At 35.1% G+C, this 11,965-nt stretch overlaps 3 protein-coding genes and 1 non-coding gene across 7 annotated transcripts; 1 reads left to right on the forward strand and 3 right to left on the reverse strand.

Moving 5' to 3' along the window:
* Window positions 1–1,929: 1,929 nt before the first annotated feature.
* On the reverse strand, window positions 1,930–5,211 carry LOC17876618 (TNF receptor-associated factor homolog 1b). Of its 3 annotated transcripts, none has more exons than XM_023786135.1 (10): window positions 5,120–5,211; window positions 4,211–4,271; window positions 3,985–4,096; window positions 3,783–3,871; window positions 3,614–3,682; window positions 3,410–3,542; window positions 3,100–3,258; window positions 2,538–2,889; window positions 2,351–2,448; window positions 1,930–2,255 (listed from the first exon to the last, which is right to left on the reverse strand). In XM_023786135.1, the coding sequence occupies exons 2-10, from the start codon at window positions 4,242–4,244 to the stop codon at window positions 2,096–2,098; spliced, it is 1,206 nt and encodes a 401-aa protein (XP_023641903.1). In that variant the 5' UTR covers window positions 4,245–4,271; window positions 5,120–5,211; the 3' UTR covers window positions 1,930–2,095. The 3 variants fall into 3 exon arrangements, with proteins under 3 accessions (XP_023641903.1, XP_006282137.1, XP_023641910.1); XM_006282075.2 differs by lacking the exon at window positions 5,120–5,211 and adding an exon at window positions 4,683–4,743; XM_023786142.1 differs by lacking the exon at window positions 5,120–5,211 and adding an exon at window positions 4,679–4,697.
* An 879-nt stretch (window positions 5,212–6,090) lies between these two features.
* Window positions 6,091–10,129, forward strand: LOC17874708 (exocyst complex component EXO70A1). Of its 2 annotated transcripts, XM_006280112.2 has the most exons (11): window positions 6,091–6,510; window positions 6,721–6,816; window positions 7,464–7,669; window positions 7,767–7,997; window positions 8,224–8,362; window positions 8,451–8,663; window positions 8,747–8,952; window positions 9,030–9,227; window positions 9,304–9,403; window positions 9,483–9,712; window positions 9,796–10,129. In XM_006280112.2, exons 1-11 carry the CDS (start codon window positions 6,352–6,354, stop codon window positions 9,911–9,913), a joined length of 1,896 nt encoding a protein of 631 aa, XP_006280174.1. In that variant the 5' UTR covers window positions 6,091–6,351; the 3' UTR covers window positions 9,914–10,129. The 2 variants fall into 2 exon arrangements, with proteins under 2 accessions (XP_006280174.1, XP_023640278.1); XM_023784510.1 differs by lacking the exons at window positions 6,091–6,510; window positions 6,721–6,816 and adding an exon at window positions 7,161–7,265.
* A 135-nt stretch (window positions 10,130–10,264) lies between these two features.
* Window positions 10,265–10,346, reverse strand: TRNAS-UGA. Its single transcript has one exon. It is a non-coding gene; the product is annotated as a tRNA-Ser (tRNA).
* Window positions 10,347–10,782: 436 nt separating this feature from the next.
* LOC17876900 (actin-depolymerizing factor 12) lies at window positions 10,783–11,769 on the reverse strand. Its single transcript, XM_006281560.2, has 3 exons — window positions 11,680–11,769; window positions 11,120–11,379; window positions 10,783–11,032 (listed from the first exon to the last, which is right to left on the reverse strand). The coding sequence occupies exons 1-3, from the start codon at window positions 11,680–11,682 to the stop codon at window positions 10,882–10,884; spliced, it is 414 nt and encodes a 137-aa protein (XP_006281622.1). The 5' UTR covers window positions 11,683–11,769; the 3' UTR covers window positions 10,783–10,881.
* Between the last annotated feature and the right edge of the window lie 196 nt (window positions 11,770–11,965).

Genomic DNA, 11,965 nt, shown 5'->3' on the forward strand with positions numbered 1-11,965 from the left:
TATACCATATATATATATGTTTAAAAGGAAAAATGGACAATGTGTGTTGAAGTATAATGTTACCGTGAAATCACCCACGGTCACATGCGCTCACTATTATTGTCTAATTCTCTGAAAGAAGAACAATCGGACAAGAACAAGATCATGAATGATGATCCATATATATATAAGTAGGTATTGGCTGTTATTTCTTTGTAAATATTGCATTGTTAGTTAGTCATCATCCATACAATTATATCCATATGGATACCGAGTCATCTGGTTGACAATAAACAGAGCATTTGCATAGCAAAAACTTAGATATTTTTTTGTTAGGTTCACTTGCATTTGTTTGAAAAAAAAAAAGAAAGGTTCACTTGTATTTACTTATAAGATATGGTGTTGATCACGACTAAAATGCTTCCTTTGGACTCAGAACCGTAACATGAAAACTTAAAACCTTAAGTCCTAATTCCTAAGTCCTAAACCCTAAACCCTATACCCTAAAATTTAAATTATATACCCTAAACCTTAACCTGAAACTCTAAACACTAAATTATAAGCATAAACTTTGAACTATAAGCCATCAAGGGAATCTTGAACACATGAAATCATTTTCTAATTTCTTACATGAAAAATTACGTTTATGTGATCGACACAACTAAAAAAATAATGTATCCATGTTGTAAACAAAAATGATATATCCATAGTAACTAGATCGTGAAAACCAAAACCTCTCCATGAAGCTTCGTCGCTAGGGTCATGGAGACTCACATAATCCTCACAATTTTCACCATTAGAAAATGTGGAGATACTTGAACAACACCTCTCCATGAACTTGAGTCTAGAAAAAAAGTTACTAATACTTCATCTTCTAATCACTTGCAACAAAACAAACACACTCACGCATCAATGTTTCTTAAAACGGATCCAAGTGGATAGCTATATGTGGACATAATAATTTGATACCTCTGAGCCTATCGAAAGCTTAACCGAATCCATGCCATTTATGCACCCAACTTAAGCTTAAGGTACACATTGCTTTCAAAAATTCTTGTCCAAAGATGATACACGTTTCTTGCGAAGAGAGATATAGACTAAGAACCAAACGGTTGTTGTTGTTGGTGATTTAATGTTTGTTCACGGCGGTCTTCTAGCTAAGCACATTGAGTATGGTCTCAAGAGGATAAAAAGCAGTAATCAAATAATTAACTTGATACTCTATCCATAGAATTCAGCAAGCTCTTAGCCGAAAGCAGAGTTGTGTTTGGTGACAGTTGACCATCAGAAAATGAATGAAGCCAAATATAGAGATTTTGTTTGTTGTAGCGGCGGTGGATACATAGACAGTTGGGTTTTTGTGGCGGTTCTTCTGGGTTTACCATTTAAAGTAAGTCTCGCCGCCGAAGAAGATTCCATATGGTTAGTCGGCTCGGACGAAACCCAAACTCCAACACCACACCTTTTAGATCTCATAAGATTAGCACCGAAATGAGAGATGAGATTGGGAATCCAAGGGTTTTCTCTGCTTGACATTTCCCAATATATGTTTTCCAGTATTACGAGACAACCACTTGCGACCAAGGTTCACGGCGCTCTTTTAATGTCAAGTAACAAACACAGGCGAGTGTGAAAAAAGCCGTTGCCGGAAAGACGAACGAAGGTTGCAGCGGAGGTAGAGGTCTCTAGCGTTGTTAAAATTAGGGATCAGAAGCACTAATTTAGGGATCGAAAAAAATTGTTTTGTTTTTTACCTTTTTATATTAATAGTTGGATAAGAAAAAAAGAGTAACAAGAAAACAATTACGAAGTGAGATAGAGAGTTAACTCTTACGAGGACTCAAATGACATTTCCTTATATAAAAGTATAGAGGTAGCAATAAGTGGGTCTGCGTGTTATAAAATGTTGAGAAAGTGGGTCTGTGTGCTATTTATTCTAGATAGAACTGGTTGGTTGTAACGTGACTATCGTCACAAAATATTTATGAATTAGTCAAAATAAAAGGATCGGATACAATTAAAACAAAATAAAGAGATTAATCCCAGTAAAAATATTCAGTTTTTACGGTTTCAAACCAAATATAACCAAATCGGTTTTTAGGTTAAACAAAACATGTCACTTATTTCGGTTTGGTTTAGGTCGGGTTTTTTTATTCGGTTTCTTTTGTCCTCCTCCACCCTTAGGTTTGCCAACACCAGCTTCCTCTTCCTCACGAATTAGTTCTTCTTGCATTTTTAGCACAATAACTTCTTGATATGCAACCTCAATTTTGTTACTGCATGCAGTTGAAAGAGAGATGTTAAAACTTCAAAATTACAATACATAAGCTAGCACATCAAGAAAGAACACAATGGCTGGATTGATACGTACCTAAGGATATGGAAAAGAACACATATCTCCATAATGCGTCTACCCAACTCAGTTAAACGCATCTCATCACGCTCATAGGCTTCCTTGTTGAACTCATCCTAGATTTGCAACAAAGAACAAAACCAAATTTCTCAATACAAAACAACACTCTAGTTGATAATGTAACAATATGATCCATGAAGACCACCTGTATACGGATGAGAGAACCTTTGTCATCTTTTGGAGGCAATGGCTCTAGAATAGCTCTCTGTATGTGTAGCAGCACGTCATCAACATCATCTAATATGAACATATCTTTGTCCACCCTAACAACTGGAGCTGGCAATTCCTTGGCATCTAACGTTCTTGGACCTTTCTTGTTCTTACTTTGACATTCAAGATCCTTCAATCCACTATACAAGGAATCCATCACCAGAGTGGAAGAAACTTCCTTTTTTATGAAAAAGCATTTCACAACTTCTGTTAGGATTACGTCCTTTTTCTCTGTACACATCCGACGCCTAGCGTTTTGGTCCATCCCTAACCAGAAAACACCTAAGCTGCAACCAAGAATGCATGATATCACAAGAAAATACAAAAGTAAAGAAACAGTACACCAAATTCTTGGTGGAACCTTATATTCTAACAAAACATGGTTTCAATGTGGAGGCAATCATAGCTAGATCCTGCTCAGTACTCATCACACTTAGCATCCAATATGATTTCTGAAGGCTGGAGGAGTTAAGGGTACAAGTTTCAATGTGATATACCTTTTCCATCTTGCCTTGTCCTCTTTCAACTTCTCAAGCTTGCTTCTTTTCTCTTCCACAAAACGTCGGAAAATTTGCTCTAGATTTGGAAAATACACCCCAAGAACTTCTCTCTTGTAGCCATAATCAAGACAGGGAAAAGGCCGGTCCACCCTCTCTCTGCAAGGAACAAGCATACTGATATTATCCACAACGCACAAATAAGCAACACCGGATGAAAGAAAAGAAAAGAAACTTATCACATATGTTTAAATTAGTTGGGAGAACATATGTGGAGTCATAGCTATACATAGAGTCAATCTAGCATTACCTGATCACCTGAACTTGAGCATCAATTGTAAGAGAGCCAAAATCATCTATGAACCCATCTTGCAACTTAGGTAACTCCATAAACTTTTTCCATCCCCAATCATGCTCTTTCTTCCAAAAATTGTGCAGCGTATCTGCAAGAGTTATATTCAGTTTTCTGCTTATAGAAATGGAAGCTAGCAAACTTAAGACTCAAAATAATCACCTGAAAACTTAGACCTCCATGGAACTTTATTCACCACAGACATAGTAAACTGAGCTAAATGACTCCAGCCTGGTCTCCAAGATAGTAAAAGAACCTACCTGACTAAGTATCCAGAGAGAGAAAAACAAAAAAAAATGGACCATGCAGACCAGTGGACAAGAATACTAACCTGGAAGAAGTTTATCATAGTGTGCAACACAGAGAAATAAGGAGAGATGATCGTTAACATCACATCCTTCTGGATAAACTAAAATATACCTGACATATAGTGAAGATAAAAGTAACAAAACATAACCCTTAAAAAACCACAAACCAAGTTTTTATTTGTGACAAATATATAGAGATGAGAAAGATAAACAGATGCCATGTACCACTTGTAGCCGCCAACTTCAAATACATTGCTACGGATAGCCTTTTGGTCGATTTGTGAAAATTTCTCAATCTTCAGTGTATGTTTTCCAAACAATTCAGAGGGTTTAAGGCCTGGAGGAAAAAAAAGAAGAAGAAGCAATTTCACATTTAAACAGGTGAAATCACAAAACTATTACAAAGCAAAAAACCAAACAAAGAATGAGATCAGTAACTCATAACACTTACCCTTGTCATCATCCACCTCATGAGTCTCTGACATTCTTAAACAAAGCTCTCTTTTCTTCAACTATCACAAAAGGGATTAACGATTAGAGCAAATAAAATTATGTAAAAAACGTTACAAAAAAAAATAATGTTACGTCATATGGTTTTGACAAGTTCCTAGTAAGATTTGCTGAAGTTTTCAATTGGTTTCGTCACTAAAATGAACAAAGAACAAATCAGTTATATTTAGAGTTCATATTCCACGATTGGGCTATCTCAAAACCTCATTTTTTTAAATAATTCCCGTGAGCCAAACGAATCCATGGCTTTAAATCGAAACCCTAAAACCTACACCAATCGATAGGTTAAAAAAACCCTAAAATTGATATTTCATTTCTATCGACTACAAAAACATAAGAAATTCACAGATGAAATCGGCAAGAAAATCAAAACCGCTCTCGCATTATAGAAGAAGACGAAGAAAGATACCAACCAAAGAAGCTTTGATTCTGAGAGAGTAAAGGATCACTTCTCTTCTAGTTTGATGATGATGATGATGTTATAACGAGGATATAATTAAACTACAGTATCCTAAATGATATTAAATTGTAGATATTATATTTGTTTACCTAAAGTACATATGATTTTCAACATAAATAGATTATTTAATTTTGGCATGGCAGTAATTTTTATTCTACGTTACCGATTTTTATGTACCTACCTCAATCTATGTTAGGGAATATTCCTCAATTAAAACTTGGAATCGCCCTATATAATTTAGTCGGTTAACATAAACGGTTTACAATCTAAACACCAAAAAAATGTTCTCCCGGACCTTGCAAATGGCAAGACAGGTCGTTAAGGTCTGTGCTGCATAATTAATAGATAGACACAAAAAGGTTAGCAAAATAGCTCTGTTTAGCGAAGTACCTCTGAACAAACTTTTGGATGGAAGAGAAAGGTTTGATCTCTTTTGTAGAAATTTAGATTTATCCCCTCTAATTTGTAAAACTTATTCTTTAGTATTTGTGATGCTTGTTTATTCTTTGTAATTAACTAAATTCACATATTTATAGATAAAGAATAAAGACATAATTAATTATTCTTTATAAGATTTACTTTGAATTAGTGAAAGCATGAATGACAATACTAGTCTTTGAATAATATAGATGATAAGCTTATATTACCACGTGTCATCCATGTTTGTGGTACTTTTATCATATATGACCGTGACACTTGTCACACATGCTCATTTTTCCGTTACTTGTCCATGAATAAAAATCTTTAATTTTTAACCAAATATATATATCATAGAATAATAATTATAAAAAGACATATAAAATCTCAAATAGGAAAAAAATATCTCTTTCTCAAAAAAATAGTAGACTATTCTAAACCAACTTGACTAAATTGGTTTGAATCATTAAATATTGGTCAATTCAAAATTTTAATAGTTTACAAAAAAAGACATTATCTATTATTCTATTTTATGGATACACCAAATAGTCAATGGATTGAGGGAAAGTTGAAAAGTATAATTCTGCACTGAAAAGAATCATTAAAAATGTAAATCTAAACTTAAAAAGAATGAAACAGTCTTTTTCATTTCGACTAAGAATGAAACTTAAGACCTCTTTAATTAAATTTAGGTTCATAAAACTCGAACAACTCGCAAAATCATAGTAACTAGTCTCACCACAATACCAAGAAAGAACCCTTAAATTTTGGTTTAGTTGAATTTTAGATTAAATTTTCGTTCTAATTAATTATCAGATACCAAAATTTATGGAGAGAGCCAAAACCACCGTCAACCAAACGTGGCTAAATTAAATTTGTTTCCCAAATAAATAAGTACGTGACCCACGAAATCAACCTAAAAAGATGAAACGAATGCAAAAAGTACGCAAAAACTATAGATTAAAGAAAGAGTGAAGTATGAATAACATTTTTATTGTATATCGTCGTCGTCTCACAAATCTCGCGTAGAGGAGCGTCTCTAGCTAACTAACTTACACCAATCTCACATTTTCCAATCCCCTAAAAAAAAATTCTCAGAACCAAAACAACTCATCTCTTTCAATTTCACCATCTTTTTGGATCCCAAAATCAAGAAAAATTATCAAGATTGAGAGATAGGATATTAAAAAAAAAAAAAAAAAAAAATGGGGGTGGCTCAAGCGATGGAGGCCCTAACCGAGCGAGCAGGTTTGATGAAGGAGTCTCTACAAAAGAGCCAGACCATCACCGACAACATGGTCGGAATCCTAGGTTCCTTTGACCACCGTCTCTCGGCTCTTGAAACAGCCATGCGTCCTACCCAGGTTCCTTTTCTTCTTCATCTCTCTGTCTTTGGAATTTTATGGTCTCTTGATATTTGCTTTCTAGGTTTGTGGCAGATTTGAGATCTGTCTCTGTTGAAATTGAAATCACTTATTGGGTTCTTGGCTAATTTTATTTGGAATTTTAGCCTTTTTGTGTGTGTGTGTGTGTGTGTGTGTGTGTGTGTGTGTGATTTATTGTGTTTTGTGTAGATAAGAACACATTCTATAAGGAGAGCTCATGAGAATATTGACAAGACATTGAAAGCAGCTGAGGTTATATTGGATCAATTTGATCTCACTAGAAAGGTTTGGTCTTTTTCTCTTACACTCCGTTATACACACACTTGTCCTTTTATTTTCTTGTCTTTCAAGTAATCATTCTTTTCCCCTGAGGCTTCTTTGCTTTTTACTCTGTAAAGTGGTCTTTAAACTTGTATGATGTTTAAAATTTCTCTTTTGTCGATGTAAAAGTTTCCTCTCTCTGTCCAAATGAAATATTTGTGCATCATGTAAACAAAGTAGCAAATGTCTTCTTTCTAATGCTGTGAACCCTTCTTCTGTTAGGACTCAATTTCAGTTACAGATTATGCGACTTTTTACGGTTTTATCTCTATGTATGATTATCCAGCTATAAAGTGTCGATATGGAGAATTTGAGGTTCATGTTGTAGTCTTCTTTAGGTAAGAGGTTTTGAGGTGGTTCCATGAGTGATATGACTAAGATATGGTTTCATTTTGGGAAGCTTTTGCCTCTAGGTATGGTTAATCTAGCTTGATAATGTAAAGTTTGTTAATTTGAGGTTTGTTGTTATATGTATAGTTACTAATACAAACTCTGTTCTTGGTATGAAGTAGAGTTTTATCTTCAGTTTAATCTAAGATCACTTTCTTTTTTTGTGTGAGGCAGAACTAATGACTTAGCTGAATAAAGATTGATCCATTTTTGTTTGTCAGGCGGAAGCCAAAATATTGAGAGGACCACATGAGGATCTTGAAAGTTATCTGGAAGCAATTGATCAACTGAGAGGAACTATCAAATTTTTCAGCAACAACAAGATGTTTAAGAGTGCTAGTGGAGTTATTAGTCATGCTACTGGTTTACTCTCTAAAGCTCTATCAAAGCTAGAGGATGAGTTCAGACAGATACTGCAAAACTACAGGTTCGTCTTTAGAATGAACATAGTTACAATTGTGTTTTATGTTCTTGCTTGTGCAAGGATTGTTTCTAACACTTGATATCTTCTTTCAATATTTTAGCAAGCCGATGGAACCTGATCGCCTTTTCGAATGTCTTCCAAGTAATCTTAGACCATCACCAGAAGGTGAAGGTGGTGGCGGCAAGAGCCATGATCCACATCATAAGAGCTTAGAAAATGCTATTTTTACAGTCCCAACAGTCATTCCTCCAAGAGTCCTGCCTCTGCTTCATGATCTGGCTCAACAAATGGTTCAAGCTGGTCATCAACAACAACTTTTCAAAACTTACAGGTCCAAATTTTTTCTTTAACTTTTTTCATTCTCTTCTCAGGTTTCTAATCAAAACTAGAATGTCATTAGTCTCTTTACTGTCCTGTTATTCATGTTGTCTTTACACCAATCAGAAGTTCTAGTTCCACTGATGATAATAAAACATTCTCTCTTTATAAGGCTAGTCTCTCTCTGTAATTTCATGAGATGTATATACTAATCCATGTTAGTATTTTTAATGTATTAGGGATACTCGAGCTGCGGTGTTGGAACAGAGTTTACGGAAACTAGGTGTAGAGAGGCTTAGCAAAGATGATGTTCAGAGAATGCAATGGGAGGTCTTAGAGGCCAAGATTGGGAATTGGATCCATTACATGCGAATATCCGTAAGAAAAATCTTCCAAAAGAAAGAAGTATACCTAATCAGATCGTTACTTTTTCCTTCATTGACACGCTTTTGTTGCCTTGAGACAGGTGAAACTGTTGTTTGCTGCAGAAAAGAAAATATGTGACCAAATACTAGATGGTGTTGAGTCTCTAAGAGACCAATGTTTTGGTGAAGTCACTGCAAATAGTGTAGCTGTGCTGCTTAGTTTTGGGGAAGCTATTGCTAAAAGCAAGAGATCACCCGAGAAACTGTTTGTTTTGTTAGATATGTATGAAATAATGAGAGAGCTTCAGCCTGAGGTAATGTTTAATGTCTTACTACACACCATCACACATTGTTTCAAATATATGTGTGTTATTAACTAGCTGTCTTTTGATTATAGATTGAATTGGTCTTTGGAAGCAAACCTTGTACTGAGATGAAAGAATCTGCACTGAATCTGACAAAGCGACTAGCTCAGACAGCTCAAGAAACTTTTGCTGATTTTGAAGAAGCGGTTGAAAAAGATGCTACGAAAACCGCGGTTATGGATGGAACCGTACATCCTCTTACTAGCTATGTCATAAACTACGTCAAGTTCTTGTTTGAGTAAGTAACTCTACATATACTGATGGTGATTGTCATTTTTGTTGGACTAATCAGTGGTTTTTGGAATATCAAAACAGTTACCAATCGACATTGAGGCTACTTTTTCAAGAGTTTGATAGTAAAGATCCTGATTCCGAGCTGGGATTGGTAACAACGAGGATCATGCACGCTTTACAGAACAATCTGGATGGTAAATCGAAGCAATACAAAGATGCAGCACTAACTCAGCTTTTCTTAATGAACAATGTTCACTACATAGTCAGATCTGTCAGGAGGTCTGGTTCGAGTTCTCTTACATATAACCAAAACCTAATACACATAATGCTGAGTTTAGGACTTACATTTTCACAGGTCAGAAGCAAAGGATTTATTAGGTGATGATTGGGTTCAAATACATAGAAGAATCGTACAACAACATGCAAATCAGTACAAGAGAGTTTCTTGGGCAAAGGTTTAGTGAATCGTTAATAGGTTTAAGCTCTAAAATGTTTTGAAAAAGTGTTTTCTGATTAGCCATTTTCTTTATGCAGATTTTGCAGTGTCTCACGGTTCAGTCTGGTGGGAGTGGTCAGGTAGACAACTCTAATATATCAAGAGCATCAGTAAAAGACAGATTCAAGACTTTCAATTCTCAGTTTGAAGAGCTTCACCAAAGACAATGCCAATGGACAGTTCCGGACAGCGAATTGCGTGAATCCCTGAGGCTTGCTGTTGCGGAGGTTCTTTTACCTGCATTCAGATCGTTTCTCAAACGTTTCGGGTATGATCAAAAGCACTTTTAAACAGATTTGGTTTCGTGCTCATCAAGAAAGTAATAAAAAAAAATGTTGTTACATGTCACAGGCCGATGATAGAGAGTGGTAAGAACCCACAGAAGTACATAAGGTTCAGTCCTGAGGATCTTGAGCGAATGCTTAACGAGTTCTTCGAAGGCAAGACTTGGAGTGAGCCCAAGAGATAAAATATATGTATCAATGTTTTGTTTCCATTTTTGTTGTACATTCTCTTCTTTTGCTTTTTTGCAAAGATTATATACTTATAAGTTCTCTCCTTTTCTTGAAGGCTTTTTTTTTTTTCTTCTTTTAGTTTTCTTTTTCTTTAAACTGTAAAATTGATCAAGTCATATTTAGTCATGATTTACAAATAGAAGAAGTCTCATATGATTTGGATGGTTGAATCAAGACAGTACGAAGATAATGTGTATTACATAGTGAGAAATATCAGATGGTTTGGTTCAGCTTCTCTGGATCAAGAGACAATGCCAAGGAATTTTCTTTGATTGAAAAAAAAAAAGAAAAAAAAAAATTGAAATCGTCGACAGCAGGGTTCGAACCTGCGCGGGCGAAGCCCAACAGATTTCAAGTCTGTCTCCTTAACCACTCGGACATATCGACACTTTGTTATAGCTTCTCTATTTCTGATAAATAAAGCTTCAAAACAAAATTTGTTCCTAAAAGATTGATTTTTTTATGACATTTCTCCACGCATGCTTATTTAATGGTTTATACTTTCTCTTTTTACCAAACGTAAAATTCATTTGTAAATAAATATTTCACATTTTCTTTTCTTTTTTGAAAAAAAAAAAAGAGAAAGTAAATTTTCCTTAATATGTGTAAATATGTGAAAACATCAATCTATTTAGGAACAAATGAGTATACAAATCCATTGAAATGTTTATAAATCTTTATTTTTTTCGACGAAAGTATGCAGCTATTACACGTGAAAACTACATGAAGGTTTCAACTTGTCAAAAGTGAAAGTATTAAACCCATGTAAATTTAACCCAAAAAAAAAAAAAAAAAATCAAGAACAAGAATGAATAAAACCAAGATTGAAAGAAGTTACATAAACATGATGAAATTGTTTGAACGGCGATGATTATGGATATATAATTAGAAAATCATGAAGATTTATATATATAAGAACGATCTAGAGAGCTCGACTTTTGATGATGTCAAGACTCATCTCGCTCGGGTCAGTGGCTTGCAACTCCACCTGAATCCCATCTAGTTCTCTCTTGAACCTGTCCTTTGAACTAGCATACACCATCTTCATCCTCACCCTCGATGAATCCGGTGACCTATAGGTACCATACATTATGCATCATATATCACATAACCATAATAATCTAATATAACATAGAAAAATGTTAAAAAGTTGAAGTTACCATGCTATGAAGAAGATCTTGCTCTTCTGGCAATTCTCAGCAGTGGTGAAGTCGAAGTCGTAAACCGCGTAGCGGCATTCGTTTGGCGGTAGGGAATTGGAGAAATCGTCGTAGTTCTCCTCGGGGCTTCCTAGCTTTTCCACCACCACTTGTTGTCCATCTATCCTGAATATTATGAACCTATAGTTTCTCTTAGCTTTTAGCTCCAAAAACTTCAGCTTACATTCGTCCTCCACCGCCATCCCTGACGCCGCGTTCGCCTTTTCAAACAATCCATATCCATGAGTTCAAGATACAACATTATAAACACATGGATTTCGTCTACGACTCTTTGTAGAATGGATATATTTCTCTAACTTCTGTATATAAATCAGTTCTATTACATTCATCTTTATTTCCACTTGATCTTACTAAACGTTATGGTTCTAAGAATACGAAAATGTAAAAGATTAAATATTGGCAAACGCAAACAAACAATCAATGCATAACAACGTTGAAACATCTAAACACACAAATTCATTACAAAGAGGAAGAAGAAAAGGAGATTAGAGAACACACACCATTGCGTTTGGTTGATGAAAGTTAAAACCTAAGACAACAAAGAGAAATGGGACTTCTTGTTTTTTTCTTGTTTTTGTCCTTTTTTGTGGGAAGAGAGATGAAGAATGAAGAAAAAAGGGAAATGAGAAATTTGGGGTAACAAGTGATTATTAATTCGATTTGAAGAGGGCAATGGAGACGAACTCGGACAACCATTCATGCATCTCCCTCTTTTAACATATCAAACCACACCTTTTTTTCCTCTTTGTCCTTCAAAGTCGCCTAACCATCCTCTCTTTCCGGGCA

This window comes from Capsella rubella, unplaced genomic scaffold, assembly GCF_000375325.1.
Source record: "Capsella rubella cultivar Monte Gargano unplaced genomic scaffold, Caprub1_0 scaffold_8, whole genome shotgun sequence".
Taxonomy (NCBI): domain Eukaryota; kingdom Viridiplantae; phylum Streptophyta; class Magnoliopsida; order Brassicales; family Brassicaceae; genus Capsella; species Capsella rubella.

What these genes read in the sequence shown, in the direction of transcription:
- LOC17876900 (XM_006281560.2), bottom strand. An exon ending in AAGATCTTCTTCATAGCATG is followed by an intron (nt 11,033 to 11,119) that starts GTAACTTCAACT and finishes TGGTACCTATAG; the next exon opens with GTCACCGGATTCATCGAGGG.
- LOC17876618 (XM_023786135.1), bottom strand. Translation starts at nt 4,244, where the DNA reads ATGTCAGAGACTCATGAGGTGGATGATGACAAGG. An exon ending in GAAGTTGGCGGCTACAAGTG is followed by an intron (nt 3,872 to 3,984) that starts GTACATGGCATC and finishes ACTATATGTCAG; the next exon opens with GTATATTTTAGTTTATCCAG. An exon ending in GTTCTCTCATCCGTATACAG is followed by an intron (nt 2,449 to 2,537) that starts GTGGTCTTCATG and finishes TTGCAAATCTAG; the next exon opens with GATGAGTTCAACAAGGAAGC.
- LOC17874708 (XM_006280112.2), top strand. Translation starts at nt 6,352, where the DNA reads ATGGGGGTGGCTCAAGCGATGGAGGCCCTAACCGAGCGAGCAGGTTTG. An exon ending in CAGCCATGCGTCCTACCCAG is followed by an intron (nt 6,511 to 6,720) that starts GTTCCTTTTCTT and finishes TGTTTTGTGTAG; the next exon opens with ATAAGAACACATTCTATAAG. An exon ending in TGAGAGAGCTTCAGCCTGAG is followed by an intron (nt 8,664 to 8,746) that starts GTAATGTTTAAT and finishes TTTTGATTATAG; the next exon opens with ATTGAATTGGTCTTTGGAAG.